This window comes from Mobula birostris, chromosome 9 (assembly GCF_030028105.1).
Source record: "Mobula birostris isolate sMobBir1 chromosome 9, sMobBir1.hap1, whole genome shotgun sequence".
NCBI lineage: Eukaryota > Metazoa > Chordata > Chondrichthyes > Myliobatiformes > Myliobatidae > Mobula > Mobula birostris.
In genome coordinates this window covers 116,008,682-116,032,195 of record NC_092378.1, presented here as the reverse complement: position 1 = coordinate 116,032,195, position 23,514 = coordinate 116,008,682, and the positions used below count along the sequence as shown (strand labels likewise).

Sequence of the window (23,514 nt, the reverse complement as noted above, 5' to 3'; positions counted from 1 at the left end):
CCACTGTAGTTAATTCACTCTGGCCATTGGTAATCACATTGCTAATCATGCTGAAGGTTTATAGATTCGGCATTGCTTGGCTCTCTCAGTAGGTGAACATTATTGATGGCACTGAGCTATACTGATCAAGAAGATCCCATGTACAAGCACTGACAGAGGCAGCAACAATAAAATAAATTAGGTGCTACATTTGACTGGAGCATGCATGTAGTTCTTTTGCTCGTTGTGTTCCGTGCCGTTATGATGTAGGTGATCATGGTCTTTCCATTTCCATGACTGTTCTTGGCAAATTTTTCTACAAAAGTTGTTTGCCTTTGCCTTCTTCTGGGCAGTGTCTTAACAATAACAGGTGACCCCAGCCATTATCAACACTCTGCAGAGATTGTCTGCCTGGCGTCAGTGGTCGCATAACCAGGATTTGTGATATGCACCAGCTGCTCATACGACCATCCACCACCTGCTCCCATCACTTCATGTGACCCTGATCAGGAGGCTAAGCAGGCGCTACACCTTGCCCAAGGTGGACCTGCAGGCTACAGGAGGGGAGGAGAGCCTTACACCTCCTTTGGTAGAAATATATCTCTGCTCCTCCACCCTCTATGGAGTAAGGGGTAAATTTAGTTTTAATTTCTGATATCGATCCATTAACTTCTGTGCTCAAACTGATATCGGAATGGATAAAAACTCAGAAGTGGTGCCCTCCAGCCAAACATCCTTGTGATACACATGGTTGAGTAAGATAAAAAAAAAAGAATCATTTGGTACCAGTAGAGGTGAACCCTGCAGGAGAGATAAGTCAGTTGCATGACTGTAAGAGCGGAAACTATTGCATCCAATACTCATGGTTGAAATGTAGGTCAACTCTGTGATAATCTAGTATTGATCTAGCATCAGATCCTTGGCAACCTTTGAATAGAGCGAGATAGATCTGCAAATAATGCTTACTGTTTCTGAACAATTAGCATAGAAAGATTAAATCAGAATTCACCATGACTATTTATGAATATGCATGGCCACCCAAACTTTTCAAAACTAGTGGAAAACCATCACTCTGCTTTAAGCCTCCTAATCCTTCAAAGCAAATCTGCAAGTTGATCAGAACTTTTATACTTCTGGCTTCCTTTGCCTCACATTTCCTTATTCCGAAACAATTAACATAAGTCAATACTGAATTGCTGCATTTATCACAGAGCGAGTGACTACCAACAAGAACAAGAGCAATGTTACTTGTAAGAGGAGGATCTCCAGCGGAGTGGGATTCCATAATTAACAGGGACTGATTGCATGATTTGGAGCGATGTCTCTCTGGTGCCAGGGTGATGGAAAGCACTTGTTGAAATGAAGTAAATAAAAGCCTAAAAATAATGCAGAAGTTGATTCTTTCAATTAATCCAATAATGAAAGAATGAGTAGTTCAAAGTGTCTGCAAACAGAGTTTGATTCAAGACTGAAAATCAAAATTATGTCAGCAACAATTTCAGGATGGCTCACACTGATGCAGTCAGGATGAATCAAATTAGATGTATGAAGACATGGCTGGTGGAATCACATAATGATGGGCCGAGACTGTTCATCAGGACTGGATAAGGAGTCTCAGCCCGAAACGACGACTGCTTATTCATTTCCATAGGTGCTGATCTGCTGAGTTCCTCCAGCATTTTGTGCATGTTACTCTGGATATTCAGCACCTGCAGAGTCTCTTGAGTTAATTATGGGAGAGATGTTTTAGATTTCTGAAAGAACGGAAAATCAGATGCTATATAGTGGAAGTTGTTCAAATAGGTAGGTATCTCCTAACATAGACTGTATTGATAGTCTGTATGGCATTGGAGGACACAAAGAAAGAATTGAGGTATTTGCATGGATTTCAAAGATTCAAAGTACAGTTCTTTTGTTCTGAAAAAATGTGGTCATATGGAACAAGAAATGGAGGAGATGTACATGTCAGAGACACCAGAAAGTGAAAAATGACCACCAATTGGATTTTCAATGATAGGGTCTGTCTTGGAGTGAGTAATATTGACCATTGAATCCAAGTGAGCAGAAAAGTGGGTGACTCTACAAAGAATGTTAGTGGAAACACAACGATGACATGTGAGGGACTTTCAGTGAACTATTATAAGAAGAGAAATACTGAATATATTTGACATCCACCTTCTGATCTTTGGAATGCTACAAAAGATAACCGGCATTTTAGTCTGATGATCCTAAGTAGCCTAAATAGAAGACAGGGAATGAAATTAACAGAGGGCTTTACTAAAACTGACAAAACAACAGCTGAAAAAGAAATGAATGCTTAGAAATTCAGTCATGTAGCAAGATCTTTTTCATAGCTACGTGCTTGGAAATCTCAATATTTCAGCCGAATGTGAATGGAATATGTTTTCCTGAGCCTAATTATCCCATTTTGCAAATTCAATGGAGTTATTCTCATTGCAAATCATGCTTGTGCTGATAAGGCATTTCTTTGCCAAGCATGCATAACTTCACTCCTGTCCTGGTGGAATGCTTGCTGCAATGTTGCAGGAAGAAATTAGATTTTGTTAATCAAAAATGCCTTTTTGTTGATTGCTCCTGTCTTATATACAGTATGTGCCACGTGCCATGACTGCACAGTTAAGAGACCTTCCCCAGAATGTCCCTGCTTGGCACAGGGGACCTGATTCAAGAGGTTCACTTTAAATTATTTACTGCTCTTTACCTCACTCTGCTACAGGTACACAATACCTGTACTTTCACGGTACTAACCTCTGCACTTAGCTCACAACCCTCAGCTGGACCCTCCCATCCACCAACTCTCTTGATCACCCCAGCCTATCAATCATTCAATTAAGCCCCCTTTACTGATTACCTGATCGAATGTCTCCCCCCCCCATTAACAACTGAGCAGCCAACCCTGTCCCCAATCTGACTGTGCCTTCCACAAAAAGAAAAACACCACCCTCAGGCTTTCATGACCCAATAATATTCTAGACAGAGACCTTTAAAGGCCTTCTTGCAGAACCAGTAAGATTAATAGTGTAGAGTAGTAATTGCAGGATTTCATGGTCCTAAATGGATTAAGATAATGCAAAGAAAAATCAATGAAATATAAAGTTGACAAAGTCTTGGGGAAGAAAAATGAAGGACATTGCTAAGGTGTGAAATAGCAATCGGAAGGGCAAAAGGGAAGCATAGTTACAAAGGCTAAATGCAAAACCTTCTTAACAAATTTCATGACATATGCCAGTGATAATAACCTAATTCTGATTCTGATTATGGAAGAGGATATGAATAAAGGGAGAATTGAAACCCCATCCGTGCACAGATGCAGTCCAAGAGCTGAGTGTAGAAGTTACGTGAACAGCCAACACTAATTAGATTAGACGGCGGGGGGGGGGGGGGTGAAGGGTTAACCCTAGTTGACACATCTTCCATACAATGCAATAATAATAATGGTCAAGTTGAAGAAATGCATTCGATCTTTTATTAAGAAACTAGCAAAACCAACAATCTTGAAGTGATAATGAAATTAAAGCTAGCAATATTAAATGTACTTAAGTGGAATTAAGTGGAGTTAAATGAAGCTAAACACAAGTGGTTAAGCAATTGTCAACAAAAACATATGGCCTGACCTACCTCCTCATTTTAAACTAACCAGAATTACTCTAAGAAACATTAACATGTAATTAAAACTCTTCACTTCTACCACACCCCGCCCACGTGACTAACTACCACAATAAACAAAATAAGCGCACAACACAGAGTACAAAGCAGATTGAAAACACGAGGATAAACAGAAGTAGCTCATGTTTCATTCAATGGTTGTCTCTCATTCACTTTGAAAGGACCTTCACTCAAATAAACACTAATAGCGTACCAGCCTACCAAAGGTGGTGGATACAGCCCAGTCCATCACAGGAAAACCCCTCCCCACCGTTGATAACATCTACAAGGAGTGCTGCCACAAGAAAGCAGCATCCATCATCAAGGATCCCCCACCAACCAGACCGTTCTCTCTTCTTGCTGATGCTGTAGGAAAGGAGGTACAGGAGCTTGACACATGATTGTACAGCTACACATCGTCAAGTTCAACAGTGGTGGGGCTCATCGCCAACAATGATGAGATGGCCAACAGAGAGGAGGTGGAAGAGCTCGAGGCCTGGTGCCAGGCAAATAACCTCTTCCTTAACATCAGCAAGACAAAGGAGATGGTTATCGACTTCAGGAGAACTCACACCAATCACAATACCCTCCTCCCCTCCCTTTACGTTGGCGGCACAACAGTGGAAACTGCGAGCAGATTCAAACTTCTGGGAGTGCACAGCACACCCAACCTCTCATGGTCCCAGTACACATCCTACACAGTCAAGAAAGCTCACCAATTCCTTTGCTTTCTGAGGATGCTAAAGAGAGTTGGACTTTACACATCCATAATCATGTCATCCTACAGATGCACAGTAGAGAGATCCTAACAAGCTGCATCACTGCATGATATGGAAACTGCACTACAGGAAGGCTCTGCAACCGGTAGTCAAAACTGCCCAACACATCATTGGCACCAGCCTACCCTCCATCAAGGACATAGATACAGAACGGTGCCAGAAAAGGGCCAGTAATATCATGAAAGATCACACACACCCTGCTCATGGACTGTCAGTCCCACTCCCATCAGGGAGGAGGCTACGTAGCATCGACACCAGGACCAATAGACTCCAAAACAGTTACTTTCCCAAGTAGTAAGGCTGATCAACACTTCCACCCACTAACTCCACCATGACTTTATTATTTCCCATCCATCACTGAGGCTGGTATGTTCACTGATAACTTTGTACATGCTCAAGGAGATGTGTTTTTTTTTGTGAGAATGATGTAATGGTCTTTTGGAGGTCACCTGATGTGATTTTCCCGCTGATTTGAGGTCATGTGATGACGTGACCCATGACTATATAAGGGTCGACCCAGGTGACGCAGGGGTTTTCTTTTAGTTTGTAGATTTCCAGGTACAACGTGCTGTGTTTCCGTTCTGTTGCGTGTTTGGTTTTGTGATGCAGTTTCATTTTTAAAACAGTTGTGCGTTTTATTGCGAGATACCATATTATTGGACTAGAAATTTTTGCTAGATGTGTTGATTTACCTAATTCCAACAGTGGAAGGGAGAGTGAAGAATTTATTGAAGTACGGGACCGAAGGATTGAGAGAAGTTGGCATCGTTTGGCTGTTTAATAAAGGATCGACCTTATTGAGTCTTCGTTGGAGGAGTAGCTACCTGCATCGAAGATAACTCTTGCCAAACAGTGCAAGGAGTTCATGCAAAAGGTGCTCTCTCTCTAAAGGAATTTAAGGTCAGTTGATTTAAACTGTTTATTTTCGGCATCATGAATCCTGTGGACAGAACCAGCAAGAAAGTTGCGTCTGTGAAGAAATCCTTCTCCTGAGAAGTCTCTCCCAATTGAACGTATAAATCTGTTGGAATTTCGAAGTTATCGCTTTAAGAACTATATCTGACTATCGCTTTAAGAACTGTTTTCACATTTAACGCTTTAAGAACCAGAGCCGAGTGGCGAGTTGGTGAACGGCTGCATATCTGTTAACTTCCGGTTAAAGTTTTCGTTTGTTTTTTTTTCCTAATTGTTTATTCGTGTTTAATAAATGTTTGGTTGTTTTTATATAACCTGTCTCAATTGATATTCATTGTTGCCGGTTACGTAACAACTTTAACTTCTTGCTTAGCAGTGTGTGGTACCCATCTGCTTCAGCAGGCTTCAGTTATACCGGTGCCCAAGAACAGCCTGGTGACCTGCCTCAATGATTATCATCCAGTAGCACTTACATCCATAATTGTAAGTGTTTTGAGAGGTTGGTTATGAAATATATCAACTCCTGCCTGAGAAGCGACATGGATCTGCTCCAATTGCCTACAGGTCCACAGCAGATGCCATCTCATTGACTCTTCACCCAACCCTGGGACATCGGGACAGCAAAAATACATACACCAGGATGCTCTTTATTGACTGCAGCTCAGCATTCAGTACCATCATCCCCTCAAAACTAACCAATAAGCTCCGACACCTGGGCCTCAATACCTCCTTGTGCAATTGGATCCTGTATTTCCTCATTGACAGACCCCAGTCAGTTCAGATTGACAACAACATCTCCTCCACAATTCCCATCAGCACAGGTGCTCCACAAGGCTGTGTGCTTAGCCCCCTGCTCGACTCGCTTTACACTTCTGACTCCGTGGCTAAGCACAGCTCCAACGCCATGTTCAAGTTTGCTGATGACACCACTGTTGTAGACCAGATCAAAGGTGGTGATAAATCAGCATATAGGGGGAAGATTGAAACTCCAGTTGAGTGGTGTCATAACAACAACCCCTTACTCATCAATGTCAGCAAGACTAAAGAGCTGATTATAGACTTCAGGAGAAGGAAACGGGAGATACATGAGTCAGTCCTCATCAGAGGATCAGAGGTGGAGAGGGATAGCAACTTTAAATTCCTTGGTGTTATTATTTCAGAGGACCTGTCCTGGACTCAGCACGCAAGTGCAATTGTGAAGGAAGCACGGCAGTGCCTCTACTTCCTTAGGAGTTTACATGAAGTCTAAAACTCTGGCAAACTTCTATAGATGTGCAGGTGGAATATATTAACTGGCTGCATCAAAGCCTGGTACGGAAACACCAATACTCTTGAATAAAAAATCCTACCAAAAATGGTACTTTTTCTCAGCTCAAGCTGGTAAAACCAGAGGTACAGGCATAGCCAAGCTCACTCATTTGCCAATTGCTAGGAAATTTCAGATTATTCTAGTGGTATTTAGTATTGTGGCTTTCTGAAGATTTACACAGATGTTACATTGTAGCCCTTCAGTTAGTCCTGACGAAGGGTCTCAGCCTGAAACATCGACTGCACCTCTTCCTAGAGATGCTGCCTGGCCTGCTGCGTTCACCAGCAACTTTGATGTGTGTTGCTTGAATTTCCAACATCTGCAGAATTCCTGTTGTTTACGTTGTAGCCCTAATTGTTTAATGCTATTGTGTAGTGCCTTTGGGATGATACCAGTTGTAGATATTACTATTGGGACAATGAATACCCTGTTCATGTTCCACAGTCTTTCAATTTCCTCTTTTAATTCAGCATATTTATGATGTTTTTACATTGATTTCTGTATGTTATGTGTGTTTGGAATGGCTATATCTATTAAATAAGTTGTTCTTGCTTGTTTGTCCTGTATTATTATATCCAGACGGTTATTATGAATTGTCCTATCTGTGACAACTGATTGGTCATAATATAATTTGTGGTATTCTGACTCTAAAACTGGATCTGGCTTGTAGTTACAGTAAGGTGTGATTTCATTTATGAGTTTGTATTATTATTATTATTATTATTATTATTTGGGGTGGTGTGGTAGCATAGCGGTCAGTGTAATGCTTCAGAGCTCCAGCTATCTGGGCTTCGACCTTACCCCTGTCTGTAAGGAGCTTATACATTTTCCCAGTGTTTTCCCCCTACATCCCAAAGATCTGCAGGTTAGTGGGTTACTTGGCTGCAGAGGTGTAATAGGGTGGCACGGACTTGTTGGATTGGAAGGGCGAGTTACTCTAAAATGAAGTAGATAATAAAATTAATTTATTGTTTTTTTTTGGCAATGGTTGTTTGTCAGTCTTTGTGTTTAGTTTTTCACTGCTTCCCTCGCAGTTCTTTGTTCTACCGTGAATACCCACAGGAAGGCAAATTTCAGGGTAGTATACAGTGGCATTTATGTACTTTGATAATAAGATTACTTTGAACTTTGAGCCTACAAGTTAGGCTCAATTGTAAAACTCACTGGGCAGAATTTACAGATTAGTACTTGACTGGTCACCATTTTACTATCAACAGATTGTTATGTTCTGGTATCTTCAGGTCAAGGCTCAGACCTTACAAAGGTTATTTGCATACATAAATCCATACTAAAATCCATATTATGGTTCCCACCAACATTGGACGGTTATGACAGAAGGGAGGTCTCCCTGGTTTGACAGAGGGAAGATTCCCTGGATTCACAAACAGAAGGTGTCCTTAGATTGGAATCCAGGCTTTACAATATTAAATTTTGCTAGAAAGGATATAAATCAAATTCCAGCAATCTCAGGCCTATTAACTTTATATTAGTAACCAAAGAACAAAATAAATCACCAAACACTCATTTCAACATTACCTCCCCGAACTCAGTGTAGACAAATTTCATTTCAGAAGAGACAGTTCTGATAATAGCTTGTCAAACTAAAAAGAATCTCTCTTCATAATTTCCAGCAATTTTTGTTTGTAGCTCAACATCTTTGATGTTTTGAAGAGTGGCACCCTAAGTGGAGTCCAGAAAGCTCTGCGCTGTATTTAATAGGGAAGAAATTCGTACATTCATGAAAATATAAGAAGATGATACATGGAATACTTCACCTGTTTATTCCACTGTCATTACAGAAAGGTGTTTGCATGCAGACAGTGTCGTGGTTTTGAGCAGAGAAATGGTGTGATTTGCTATCTTTTCTCACAGCTGTATACATTAATTGCAGGTAATCTCAATTATTGGTCACAGTAGGGCATATAACATACACGCAGCATTGACATAATAACTGTGTCAAAAGTGTGGTGGTGAACTACAGAGACTGTGGTAGGGGTTTGGACAGCTTAAGATGAACTGGTTGGTGAGACAGACATAAGAAAGGGCACCTCATTTCTCCAGGAATCATCTTAGCTGAGGTAGAGATCCTGAGATAGGGTGGAATTCACCGAGGTCATTTCCCAACAAGAGATGGATTTATCCTTGCAGTTTAGCAGACCACATCAGTGTCTGCTCTAATGGACTTCCCAGCAAATGGGGGAAAGAGCTTTTAATGGATTAAGGGAGATGTTTCCTTCTGTTAGGATCTGATATTCTGTGCATTGCCCCACTGTCTCTTTGTTGTAAGGTGGCAGCAGCACTGTCAAACATGTGCTCAAAGCAACATGCACAAAGCGCCAGAGGAAATCAGCATCTATGGAAAAGAGGAAACAGTTAATGTTTGAGGCCAAGACTCCTCTTCAAGACTGAGAAGGAAGGGGGAAGATGTCGGAATAAAAGAGGTGGGGAGGGGGAGAGGAAAGAGGCTAGCTGGAGGGTGATAGGTGAAGCCAGGTGGGTGGGAGAGGTCAAGGGCTGGAGAATGAAGAATCTGGTGGGAGAAGAGAGTGGACAATAGGAAAAAGGGAAGAAGGAGAGGATCTGGGGGAAGTAATGTGCAGGTGGGAAGACTTGAAAGTTCAGAGTGGGGAATGGGGGAGGGGAGAATTTATTCACCAGAAGGAGAAATCAATATTCATGCCCTTAGGTTGGTGGGTACCCAGACAAAATATAAGCTGTTGCTCCTCCACCCTGAGGGTGGCCTCATCTTGGCCTGTTTCAGGTACATCTCTCAGACAACCATATGTTCCAGTTGCATTAGGCACTTTGCATTCTGCATGGCATGGATGGTGTTTAGTGCTTAACCTCATGTTACTGTTACATGTCATTATATCTAAACTGAGTTTCTAGGCCAGGATTCCAAAATTCCAGGAAAAGTAACGCGAAAGATTGCAGCCAGCCTTAAGGTAAGTAAAACCTGGAGGCGAATGAGAATGTACCTGGCGATGGACAAGAAATTGGTTTCATATCATTTTAAGGAGTTATACAGTATAAGTCTGGGGCTCTCCCAGGAATATTCATTATTGGAGTTATTGCTATTCCTGGTCAAAATAAAATGATCCTGATTCTGAGTGCAATGTAAACTAGTCAAAATAGTCGTCAATATTAATTGCAGATGGGAGAGCTGCACTTGATCTGACATTTAAGGGAGTACGTGGCTCCTGAAAAACCAGACAAAATAGTGGAAGATCAATTTCAAAGCAAATCACGTCTGAAATACTCTGGCCTGCTATGAAATGCTGCAATGCTGATCTTAACTCCTTGCATCTCCTCATTCTTTGCCACCTCCCATGATGTTGGGATTTGACTATAATCTCCCTCTTGGCAACAGACATACCTGCAGTTCAAGTGCATAATAACAAATCCCAAACTATGAAGCTGAGCTGAGGTTCCAACAGTAACATAAGGTCAAGCAGGAATCTTACTCTGGGAGAAAAACGTTTACCATAAATTTCTGCGAGGGAATGAGCTAAACGTCCTTTCTCAGCTCTCTCGCCAATAAATTGCCAAAGGCAGCAGGTCAATTTGTTCTTATTCCAAGACACTTACAGAAGAAAGGAATGATGTATAGCAATAAATGAAACCCAGAAATTGTTGCTGTGCTTCATTAAATCAACAGGTAAACTATGATCCAGATTCACATTCAGCCCCAAGTCTTTGACAATGATTAAAGGTAAAGCAGAAGTAAAAGTAGCTGGTTTCCAAATTTTCCATAACAATTTAATTAAACTAATGCTCATTTATAATGCAATTCCCACCCTAACATATTCCGAAATGTTTAATCACTCATCTTTATAGATATGCGGACTCTGTAATTTCATGTTATCCTTGGTTCTGATTCTGTATTACATTTTATAGCCTCATGATTTCTTCTGAATTGCACAAGTGAGACCCAAAATGATGTTAGTCACTTTAATCATTCATAACTCATCGAGGCAAGGACAGGTGTTGATCCTTGTAGGTGACTTACATTTCCGCAATTTGTTTTGTTCATTTATTTATTAGCTGCTACTGTTCCATTTTTCAAAATACCAGCACAGACTTCTGAAAACAGGCTGTAAATCTCAATCCTCACTGCACTTTATCATTTATGAACTGCTTTGCAACCTGGTGCCCTGGAGAACTGGGGCTGCTAGCAACCAGGTTAAATTGCTTTTTTTCAGTCCATTGATCTCTGTTAAAGCATCATTGGCAACAATTTCCATTTGATCAGGTGCATTTTGAACTCCACTCCCTAATAACTTGAAATTACTCAAATAATTGTTAAAATGCGTCTAAATCGACAGATGCAAACAATGAAAAGATGGCAACAAGATGGATTGCTTTCTACGTGTAAACAGACTGATTGTAGTTCATGGGTCCTATTCTTGCTAAATTAAATACCTGGATGGCCACCATGATATTTAGATCAAAAACAATGAAGGTAATATTTTTCTTAGCAATGACCAAAATATTATCTGCTGGCGTTGTTGATTCTTCTTTTGAGGACTGGCTTATGGTAGGACGTGGTGGAGTGTGAGAGCATAGCATTAACAGTAACATAAACAAATACATGTGCTATAAATCCTGTGTTATTTTATTTCATGCATTTCCTGACAGAATTCTCATAAATCAGAAACTGGAAGATAAACCTCTGCTTTTTTTATTAGCTTTTCACTTCTGGAATTTGGGTAACATTACCTTCACAAGTCTGCAGCTAATTAAATCATGAGGGGTATTTCCAATAGACAACAAGGAATGGAAATCCCACCTAAAGATGTCTTTAATGGGAAGAAGGAGGCATAAAAGTAGCTGCACCTCATAGTTTTGGTAAAAGGATCAATTACCTCACAAGAGTGGCCAATCAAAGTGAAGGTACTCACGCCAACACAAACATTCTGGCACCAGAAAAGCCTCCATATATGGCAGTTTCCTAATAGTACAGTATATTTAGATGTCCAAAGAACATTTCATATAATGACATATAATTGGCTAGTGAACAGGGAAAATCACCCAGAGTTAGAGGACACTACCAGAAAGAGTACTCGGCTGATTTCAGGACAGAAAGCAAATGCAATCAAAGTGGCAGGAGATTAAAATGGAGTTCCACAAAGATCAATATTGCAACCACTGCTGTCAGCAATATAAGTTATTGAATTTTGGAATAAAAAACATATCTTATATGGTGAGATGGGAGGAGAGGAGATGATGAATATTGAAGATGATGGCAGTGAACTGGACATAATTGGGAAATGAATTTCAACAAAGTTAAGTTTGATATATTATATTTCATTAAGAGAAACAAGGAGGTCAGATATTGCTTGGAAAGTAAGTGAGTTAGAGAAGCAAAAAGATTTGATGCCACAAATGCATAAATCACTAAAAGTAGCAGCACAGTGAGGCCACTTCAAACAAAACAAACAAACACAAGGAAGTAAATACAGAGCTTCAGAACAGGGAGATATAAGGTATAAACCTTATATAAAAATATAAACTCACATCAGACAGTGGTTAGGCCACATTTGCAGAACAGTATTGTGTTCAGCCTGCTACGTTCTTAAGGGATGCTAAACGGACGGATCAGGTGCAAATTGGACTTTATGTGGATGGTGGTGGAAGAGGAACAGTCTGGACTGTTAACATTATGAAAACGCTGATAAATTTGACTAAAAAAGATCTTGAAATTCAAACATTTGTTTTTTTTTCCAATTTGACTTTAATGAAGATACCATTTTTTTCTCTAGAATGAAATGTAGTTGTATTGATCTCTGGGTTAAATTTTGTCTTTTCAGAAACTCCCAAATGATGACTGAATCTGGCCTAAACACTCCTCACCTTGACTGACTCCCAACTTTCCAATTGGCCCAGACTCCTAGGTCCAACTCTCATCTGACCCTTGACCCACATCTCTAAGATAAACGCCATTCTGCCTGACCAAGGCCCTGATCCAACCACCAACCCCCTCTGTCCTGAAAGTCTCCAGATCCTGCTCCAGTCCTGGCCTTAACTGATACCCTGCTTCATACATTTCAAAATAACACAGCAAGTGCAAGTGGTTAGGGCCTTGGGCATTGCTAAATTTGTGGCAACCCCAGTGAAAACATTCAATGGTGTGTAGGCACTAGTAAGTCTCTACACCAGAGACACAAGAGATAATGCAGATGCTGGGAATCTTGAGCAACACACACAAAATTCTGGAGGAACACAAGCTAGCAGGTGCCCTATCAGATTCCTTCCTCTTAAGCCCTTTGCCTCTTCCACTATCACTTCCCAGCTTCTCCCCTCGCTACCTTCCCTCTCTCACCTGAACTCACATGTTACCTCCCAGTTTGTGCTCCTCCCTCTCCCCCTATCTTTTTATTCTGCCTTCCACCTTCTTTCTTACCAGTCCTGATGAAGAGTCTCGTATCGAAAGATCCACTGTTCTTTTCCCTTCAAGGATGCTGCCTGACCTGCTGAAAAATCTCTACACCACTCATGAGGATGGGCAAGCTAAAGGCCATATAAAGTAAGTGAGCAGAAACCAAATTGGGAATGGAGAACAACATTAGAGAGTGCTGAAAAAAGGTGAAACTCACACCACAAAGAATAGTGAGGCAAAGAACATGCACACATTTAAGGAGAGCAGGCAACATACAAACCAAAGGACAGTCAATATACAGACAACCTACAATGTCAAAGGATGGTAGAAGCAAACTCAATGGGCCGAATGGCCTAAATTTAGTCTTATGTCTTACAGACATAGTTGGCTATAGTTAGTGAAGGGGGTTGGTAGAGGCTTGTGAATTAGACACTCTTTCTCTCGCTTGATATTAATACATGCATGCAAATGGGGGAGGAATAATTAAATAGTGAATTCCTGGCACTTAGTTTTATACAAAACAACTTTAGGCCTACCTCTGAAACCTGGCCAGTTTCTCCTCAGCTTTGACCTTGGTGCATCAAACCTCATGTAGGCTGCAGTCACTGGGACATCTTGCTCTGGCCCATCTGACTGCGGACTCTCCATTGTACCATTTTCCTAGAGGAGGAAAGGCGGGAAATGCAGCTGTCAATCTGAAAGCTGAGGAGGAATAATGATCTCACTTACTACATAATTTGGCTAATTATCATGGTAGTGAGACAGCAGAGGTCTCACCAACATCAAAACAAAATCTCACACACTTTACAGAAAAATTTGGATTAATTAACAGAAAGCCACAGGGAATTGGTCCTTAACTCACTAATAGTCTATTTATTTTTAAATGACTCCTTGGACATTTATTACAACAATAGAACATAGAACAGTACAGCACGGGGCAGGCTATTCGGCCCATGATTTTGTGTCTATCTCAATGCCAATTTATACTCCTCTGATGTGTCACCTATATCCCTCCATTTCATATTCATGTGTTTATCTAAAATCTTCTTAAACTCCAGCAAACTACCTACTTCCACTACCCAGTTTAAAAAACTTGCTGCCCCTCATGCCAACTTTCAATTTCCCCCTTCTAACCTTAAAAGCCGCGTCCTCTGGTGCTTGACATTTCTACCCAGGGGAAAAGATTCAGGTCTACACCTCTCATCATTTTGAAAATCTCCGTTAAGTCTCTCCTCTTTGGCCACGGTGAAACTAATAGCCTTTGGCTTTTCTTGAAGAGAGGTGGAATGTTTCCTGTTCTCCAGCTCCTTGGCCCAATTCCACAATCCAAGGAACGCTAGGTATTACCAATTTAGAAACCCATTTTCCATCTTTTCTTGATTTTTTACATCTCTTAACTCTCACTAGAAATAAAAACTCAGGGAAATTGTGATGTTGCAAATATCCACTCCGCACTATAGCACCAAGCTGAAATGCCCCCCGTGGAGTTCTGGACATTTCTGCTGACTATCAGCAGTTCAGCTTTCCAACTTCTGTCCATGTTCTGATTCAGTAATTTCTCATTTTTAGCCATATTACACTTTTTAAACACCATGTCCAATCGCAAATTTATTTCCATTAGTGATTCTTTTACATCCCAGGTGTTCCTACAGCAGTACTTGTAAAAATGGAACAAGATTACGTGCTAATTATCTCTACTATTCCCTTCCCCTCAAGCACAAGTTGAGCTCTTTCATCTCTCAGAGTCCCATAAGACCATAAAACCATAAGACAAAGGAGCAGAAGTAGGCCATTCAGCCCATCGAGTCTGCTCCGCCATTTTATCATGAGCTGATCCATTTTATCCTATTTAGTCCCACTGCCCCGCCTTCTCACCATAACCTTTGATGAGCTGGCTACTCAGATACCTATCAATCTCTGCCTTAAATACACCCAATGACTTGGCCTCCACTGCTGCCCGTGGCAACAAATTCCATAGATTCACCACCCTCTGACTAAAAAATTTTTTTCGCATTTCTGTTCTGAAAGGGCGCCCTTCAATCCTGAAGTCAGGCCCTCTCGTACTAGACTCCCCTATCATGGGAAACAACTTTGCCACATCCACTCTGTCCATATCTTTTAACATTCGAAATGTTTCTATGAGGTCTCCCCTCATTCTTCTAAACTCCAAGAAATACAGTCCAAGAGCGGACAAACGTTCCTCATATGTTAACCCTCTCATTCCCGGAATCATTCTAGTGAATCTTCTCTGTACCCTCACCAAGGTCAGCACATCCTTTCTTAAATAAGGAGACCAAAACTGCCCACAGTACTCCAAGTGAGGTCTCACCAGTGCCTTATAGAGCCTCAACATCACATCCCTGCTCCTATACTCTATTCCTCTAGAAATGAATGCCAACATTGCATTCGCCTTCTTCACTACCGACTCAACCTGGAGGTTAACCTTAAGGGAATCCTGTACGAGGACTCCCAAGTCCCGTTGCATCTTAGAACTTTGAATTCTTTCCCTATTTAAATAATAGTTTGCCCGTTTATTTTTTCTGCCAAAGTGCATAACCATACACTTTCCAACATTGTACTTCATTTGCCACTTCTCTGCTCATTCTTCTAATCTATCCAAGTCTCTCTGCAGACTCTCCATTTCCTCAGCACTACTGGCCCCTCCACCTATCTTCATATCGTCAGCAAACTTAGCCACAAAGCCATCTATTCCATAATCCAAATCGTTGATGTACAATGTAAAAAGAAGCAGCCCCAACACTGATCCCTGTGGAACACCACTGGTAACCGGCAGCCAACCAGGATAGGATCCCTTTATTCCCATTCTCTGTTTCCTGCCAATCAGCCAAGGCTCTATCCACCTATGTAACTTTCCTGTAATTCCATGGGCTCTTATCTTGTTAAGTAGCCTCATGTGTGGCACCTTGTCAAAGGCCTTCTGAAAATCCAAATATACAACATCCACTGCATCTCTCTTGTCTAGCCTACTAGTAATTTCCTCAAAAAATTGTAGTAGGTTTGTCAGGCAGGATTTTCCTTTAAGGAGTCCATGCTGGGTTTTGCCTATCTTGTCATATGCCTCCAGGTACTCTGTAACCTCATCCTTGACAATCGACAATCCCATGTCTTCTTTGAATACACTTTTATTTCAAGGGACAATTTTGAGGCCTTACTCCCAGCATGAAGCTTCAATGTCAGAGAGTATAACAGTTAAAGGCATGACTACAAAGCCCCAGCACTGGTTTGCTGATATGTTGAGCACTGTGAGACTTTTAACCATTCCTTTTTCAGAGAGAATGAGCATTGAATTTCAAATGCTTTCATGCTACATTGAATTCACAAGGATTTGAAAATCCTTCACACAGATAAACACTAGTGGTGTTGGGACAGTACTTTGCTCTGTTGGTAAGAGTGATCAGGAGATAACTAGTAGCACTATGTCCATTCGCAATATACCAAGGCACCAGGTGAGCAAATGGGATATTCAGCTGCAGGAATAAATACTGGCTTTCCCTGCATCAAAAATAAAACACGATGGAGTAGTTCTTACTTTCCTTTTTCTCTCTCTCCACAAGTACTGCCTGAATTTCAGTACTCCAGTATTTTCTATTTACAGTCTCTAGCTTTAGCATCTTAAGAACAGTACTTTGACTCAGCAGGGATTTCCATGTACTATTCCAGCCATTTCCAGAAGATGTCTATACATTTGCTTGGGAGGACCTGACATCAGATATTTATGGACTGAGGTTGTCTGTCTAAATCAGGACCTGGAGTGAGTGAGAGTCAACTTAAAAACAAAGTGCTGGTCAGGTAACATCCGTACAGTAGGAAATTTAGCCTGTTAAATTGGTGATTTTGAACCTTAACAGTGGTAGTGACATTAGTCAAAGTTGCCCCCTATTCTCTTGAAAGCATAATGAATGAAAGAAATATCAAAATGGATAAAGTGTTTCCAGCATTTTGTACTTGTATTGAAGGCATGGTAGAGTCATTTCAGCCAAGGTTAAGCAGGGAATTGACATTTCCCCTTAAAAAAGAAAGTCGAATTGATGCTTTAGTTGGAAGGCTTAGCTGATCAGATTTTACAGAAAATCATTCAATAACCATAGAATCATTGAGTGCAATGGAAGGTCATTCAGCCCACAGTTAGATTTTGCATTGTTTTTTCTCCTTAAAGTGTTTTACTAATTCCACTAACATACTGGGCAGTAAACTCCTGATTCTATGCACTGTTTGCATTGAAATTTCCTCTGGATCACTTGCCATTCATCCCAATGTGTGCCTTCTATTATCAACCATTAGTTTCTCTTTACTTTTATCCATACACAACCTGCAAAAGAGGGCAATTTAGCAATAAGTGAGACCCTGCAGTTAAACCCGCCCTCACCCTTGTACCTGTGAAAATCACTCTTACTAAGGCAAACATGAAAAGTAATAGTAGTATTTCTACATAACATGATGAAAGATGAAATTCTGACTAACAACAATAATTTTCTCCATCAAAGTCCAGTTATATTACATCTGTTGCATGTTAACCAAAGGCCCTGTAATACCATGTTACTGGCACTACAAGAACATCCCACTTGTGATTTATTCATCCCTGAGTGATTTATTTGCAAATGCTGTTGCTCGAATCCCAGCCAAATCTTCATAGGGTAAGCAATTTGAATGGGCCCTTCATTTTACAAAACTAAATGTCACAACTTTTATTAATGCTTCCTATTAAAAATACACATTCCATTAAAGCGAGAGGAGAACCACTGGATCAAATATAAAGCGTTTCTCTCTTCCATCCACAAAACAAAGATAGGTTTGTCAGAATCCAATCGCAATGTCAGAAGCCTAAAAGGGAAAACTCGATGGAGAAAGAATACTTCTTCACATCTAAGAAGTTTCTGGATGACTATTTGAAGACCCTAAACCCACAAGGCTGTCAAGCAAGAGCTGGGAAGTGGGATTTATATAGACAGCACTGTAATGGCCAGCAGGGACAGATAAATTGACTGCTTTCATTCTGTGCCATAAACTCTCTATTCCTATGACAGAAAAAACCCTGGGATCCAATTACAGAAACCATTCTTCAAGTTGTCGGATACCCTTTTGAGATATCCTGTCTATCGTCAGTTTCACTCTCGCAATCTGAAGTAAAAACTTACAAATCTTACTTCCTCTGTATTGACATTATGATGGACCCGGTAACCAGGGCCCTGATCCACATGACCTTTGCCCTTTAGACGTTCATGGCCCTTGCTACTATGAGCAGTGTAATATCGCACAAACTTTGTTCTTTTCACCAGCAAGTGCAAGATGAAGCACATGAATTCCATTCCGATTGAAATGAAGAAAAAGATAATGGTGTTCTTCCTTTCATCTGGAAGCAGGAGTTTGGTAAAAATTCTGCTGAGGGATATGATGACACCAGCAGTGCCTATAATAGAGAAAAGAATAATTTCTCAGTGTCATAAATCAGAAACAAAAACCCTACACCCATAAAAAATGTAATGAGTCTTTTTCCAACTCATAACCTGTTCACTGGCGTTGCAATGGTTTGCCACTTCTTTGCAAGCAGTAGACATTCGTCACTCAAAATAGTCCACTACTTTGGAGAAAATATACCGTTCAAATATGAAAACAAATTTCTGTGGCAGAACCAACAAAAGGTCTGTGTTATCTGCTTAAAAAAACCTGCATCATCCCGCAGAAAACTTCCTATATGTTTCCCATTCCCAAAGACTGTAGAGCCTGACCTCAACCGAGTGAAGCATAGCACTGGCCCTACTTTGTTGCATAATTGTCTCGCCATACATCTGTGTGAACATGCAAAAGTACATCCCACATAAACAAAAGCAGAGAATGATCCAAAAACTCAGCAAGTCAGATAACTGATGAGGAAAGAGGAACAGTTAAAGTTCTGCTCGGTAATCTTGCATTGCGTTTTGGATCTGCAACTGTTCAGACCCAAAACTTTGACTGTTTTTTTCCGACTGAAGCTGCCCAATTTGCTGAGATTTTTCACCATTTTCTTTTTCTGCTTCAGATTTCTAGCACTACAGTTTTATGACTTACATCTTGTGTAAAGTTGTACTTAATTGTATTGTGCTCATTAATTTTGAATGTGTAACGTTAAAACTGGAAGGACAGCATCATTGGCCATGGTGGAGGAGAAGCATTTCTTTAATCACTCCTCCATCAATTGAACTCTGTATCAAAGGGTGAGTACAAGCAGCTGCTGAAGGATTTGTGCTCATTTAGTGCTAGCAGCCAAAAGCAACTTTCCCTCCCTAACTTCTGTCCCATGCTTAATCTTTCACACCTTGGAATCAGATCAGAGAAGAATCTCAGAATGAAACAGAACCAACTGATCGATGAGCTGAGAAGAAGAAGCACAGAAAAAAACAATTTTAATGAAATATCATCTCACACTCATAATAGTTTCATTGATGTTGGTGATGCATTTGGACTAAGGAGATACTCTTTATGTATTAACAGCTTTAGAATTTAGTTTAATTTTGCACACATTTGAATAGAATGAGTTCATTCTTCAAAGACTGATTGAAACTACGACTATAACTGGCCAGTAAGACTCAGCAACACAGATAGAACATGAACATTGTACAGCACGGGAAGAGGCTCTTTGGCTCTCCATGTCTGCGTTGATCCCATCTGCCTGCACATGATCCATGTATTTCCAGCTTAGTCATATACAGTATTTGTCTAAATAATTTCTATTATATCTGCTTCTACTATCTTCACCTGGCAGCACATTCCAGGTAACTACCATTCTCTGTGTAAAAAACCTGCCTCACAAATCCCCTTTTGACTTTCCCACTTCTCATCTGAAACCAGTGCCCTCTGGTATTTCACATTGTCCACCTTCAGAAAAAGAAGCAGGATTTATGAACACTTGGAGAGGCATAATATGATTAGGAATAGTCACCATGGCTTTGTGAAAAGCAGATTGTACCTTACAAGCCTGATTAAATTTTTTGGGTATGTGACTAAACACATTGATGAAGGTAGAGCAGTGGATGTAGTGTATATAGATTTCAGCAAGGCATTTGATAAGGTACTTCATGCAAGGCTTATTAAGAAAGTAAGGAGGCATGGGATCCAAGGGGACATTGCTTTGTGGATCTGGAACTGGCTTGCCCGCAGAAGGCAAAGTGGTTATAGATGGGTCATATTTTGCATGGAGGTCGGTCACCAGTAGTATGCCTCAGGGATCTGTTCTGGGACCCCTTCTCTTTGTAATTTTTATAAATGACCTGGATGAAGAAGTGGAGGGATGGGTTAGTAAACTTTCTGATGACACAAAGGTTGGGTGTGTTGTGGATAGTGTGGAGGGCTGTCAGAGGTTACAGCGGGACATTGATAGAATGCAAAACTGGGCAAAGAAGTGGCAGATGGAGTTCAACCCAGATAAGTGTGAGGTAGTTCATTTTGGTAGGTCAAATATGATGGCAGAACATAGTATTAAAGGTAAGACTCTTGGCAGTTTGGAGAATCAGAGCGATCTGAGTCCATAGGACACTCAAAGCTGCTGTACAGGTTGGCTCTGTGGTTAAGAAGGCATACGGTGCATTGGCCTTCATCAATCATGGGATTGAGTTTAGGAGCCGAAAGGTAATGTTGCAGCTATATAGGACCCTGGTCCGACCCCACTTGGAGTACTGTGCTCAGTTCTGGTCGCCTCACTATAGGAAGAATGTAGAAACCATAGAAAGGGTACAGAGGAGATTCACAAGGATGTTGCCTGGATTGGGGAGCATGCCTTATGAGAATAGGTTGTGTGAACTTGGCCTTTTCTCCTTGGAGCGACGAAGGATGAGAGGTGACCCGATAGAGGTGTACAAGATGATGAGAGACATTGATCATGTGGATAGTCATAGGCTTTTTCTCAGGGCTGAAATAGCTAGCACAAGAGGGCACAGTTTTAAGGTGCTTAGAAGAAGGTATAGAGGAGATGTCAGGGGTAAGTTTTTTATGCAGAGAGTGGTGAATGTGTGGAATGGGCTGCCGGCAACGGTGGTAGAGATGGATACAATAGGGTCTTTTAAGAGACTCCTGGGCAGGAACATGGAGCTCAGAAAAATAGAGGGCTATGGGAAACCCTAGGTAATTTCTGAGGTAAGGACATGTTCGACACAGCATTGTGGGCTGAAGGGCCTGTATTGTGCTGTAGGTTTCCTATGTTCCTATCTATCTTCTCATTATTTTATATACTTCTAACAGGTCACCCCTCAGTCTCTGACACTCCAGAGAAAACAATCCAATTCAGTCCAACAGCCAGTGCAGTCCAGTCCAGGCAAGATTCTGATGAACCCCTCCTGCATCTTCTCCAAAACCTCTACATGCTTTCTACAGTGTGGTGACCACAATGCTCCAATGTTTTATACGGCTACAATGTGGCTTCCTATCTTTTGTACCCAACACCATGGGCATTGAGGCCCAAGAATGCCATGCACCTTTTACCCCACTTGTGTTGCCACTCAGGAGAGCTATGTCACTTCGAGGTCCTTCCATTTATTAATGCTCACATTGTCTTATATCTTCTCTTACTCTTGACATCACAAAATGCATCACCACACACTTGTATAGATTAAACTCTATTTGTGATTTCTGCTGCAAGTTTTCCAACTATATCCTTTTGTATTCTTTGACAGCCTTCCTTGCTAAAGAAATAATTAATTTATCCAAAGAACTTTAAAATGAATTCTTCACAAATGCAAGCCACTGTATGTGAAGATGTTCACTGTAAACAGGGGAATTTAGGTCTGGCCGTGGATAGCACAAAGCCAGCCTCTCCATCTAGCTGGTCATTGCCATTCCTATTCATGCAGTTTTACAGCCAGAACAGAACCTGATGGAATTACTGTCAAAGACTGCCAACCCCCCAGGACCGCTGTGGAGAATTCTGGATCTAAAGGTTCAACTCCTTGACACATGCGGCCCACAAGAAAAGCTGGAAATACATGAAAATCTGGGCTCTGAGCTTTTCATTTCCTTTGACTAGTTGTATTTATTCGGTATCAAGGGAACGAAGGCATGTGTTAGATTGCTGCAGTGGGATTGGAGGCAAATGGTCATGTGGAGATAACTCCAGGAATACATCTCCCCAGTGTTAGCATTCCTAACAGATGGTGATAGAACCTTATTAATTCTGAGTACACTATATTAAAGTAGAAATGACAGTATTAGAAATAGAAAAAGTAATCTGCTTTATTTTAAAATAAGTATTGTTTCTAGTAATATATTTAACATCCGCAAATGGTGGGGTTCCTTTCAAAACTGAAAACAGGAGATTTAATTACTCACTTTCACCAGTCATCACCCCTTGGGTGTATCGTTTGGGCAGCATCCCCGTGTAGCCATAGAAACTCGATTGCTGCACTTCATGCAAAAGAAAGGAAATACATAACATTAGTTGCCAAATGAAGTAGCTTATTTGCTCACAAGCAGAGTTGTGAGTGGTGGGTGGTGTGCTTCTTGCAAGGGCAGTGGATTAAATAGAGATGGAGCTACTCCAACCAGTCTCCTATATCCAAAGCACCATATATGGAAGATTAGAAATGCAGCCCGTATGTCTCTTTCATCTCATCTGGGATACTCAGGGGAGAATTTAAACTCAAGTCATAAGGTTATAGCATATTCATAATGTGATGTCTCTTACAATGGGGAAAGCTAACACAGATTGGTTTTAGTCAGCATTCATAGTTTCCAGCCGTCTGCCACTTTATTTCCCCCTCACACCAACCTATCTGTGTCTTCTTCACTGTTATGATGAGACCCAATGCAAGGCCGAGGAAGAGCCTTGCAAAGAAAAAGAATTTCAGGGTGGATATTGTATACATTTATCTGACATTAAATGTACCTATTGAAACCTATTGAAAAACAACACATCTTGTTTCTGGAAACATTGCAGCCTTTTGGGCTCAATCTCAAATACTTCATCTTTAGATTGCTCAGTTTTCTCCTGCCTCTCCCAGAACTGGATATTTCTGTGATGTTGGCTCTGCTTTTCTCTCTGTGCATGTCCTAAAGCTCTGCGATTAGCAACAGACTACTTGTACCACTGGACCCAGACTTCTGCGGTCGAGAGAGTGCAACGGCTTTTCCACCTCAAAAACGCTCCCGCGCAGGTTTCTTGTCATCGTCGGATATGACCCACAACCAACAACACAGATAAAGAAAACATAAACCTGACTCTATCTCCTTCGGTATCGCCCTGTCAGAGATAATTCTCTTGTCCTACCCAAACCTATCACTTTCTCTCTCTTCCTATTGGTTTTCTCACTTTCAAATTCTGACAAAGGTTCTCGGGCCTGAAACATTAACTCTGTTTCTCTTTCCACTAATGATGCTTTACCTGATTTCAGCATTTTCTGTTTTTTTTTGTTTCAGGTTTATGGTATCTGCAGCCTCTTTTTTGTTTTTATAATGTCACTGAGAGCATTAAGCACCAATTTACACTAATCCTAAACCAACTC

The 23,514-nt window shown here is 40.9% G+C and overlaps 1 protein-coding gene across 1 annotated transcript in view; it reads right to left on the bottom strand.

The window, feature by feature from the left end:
• The window catches only part of slc29a4a (solute carrier family 29 member 4a), a 58,375-nt gene that overhangs the window by 13,348 nt on the left and 21,513 nt on the right, over positions 1–23,514 (bottom strand). The window contains exons 5-7 of the mRNA XM_072269509.1: positions 22,343–22,417; positions 18,184–18,455; positions 13,564–13,687 (exon numbers count right to left, since the gene is read on the bottom strand). Coding sequence (XP_072125610.1) covers positions 13,564–13,687; positions 18,184–18,455; positions 22,343–22,417 — 471 coding nt within the window. The remainder of the gene's footprint in view (positions 1–13,563; positions 13,688–18,183; positions 18,456–22,342; positions 22,418–23,514) is intronic.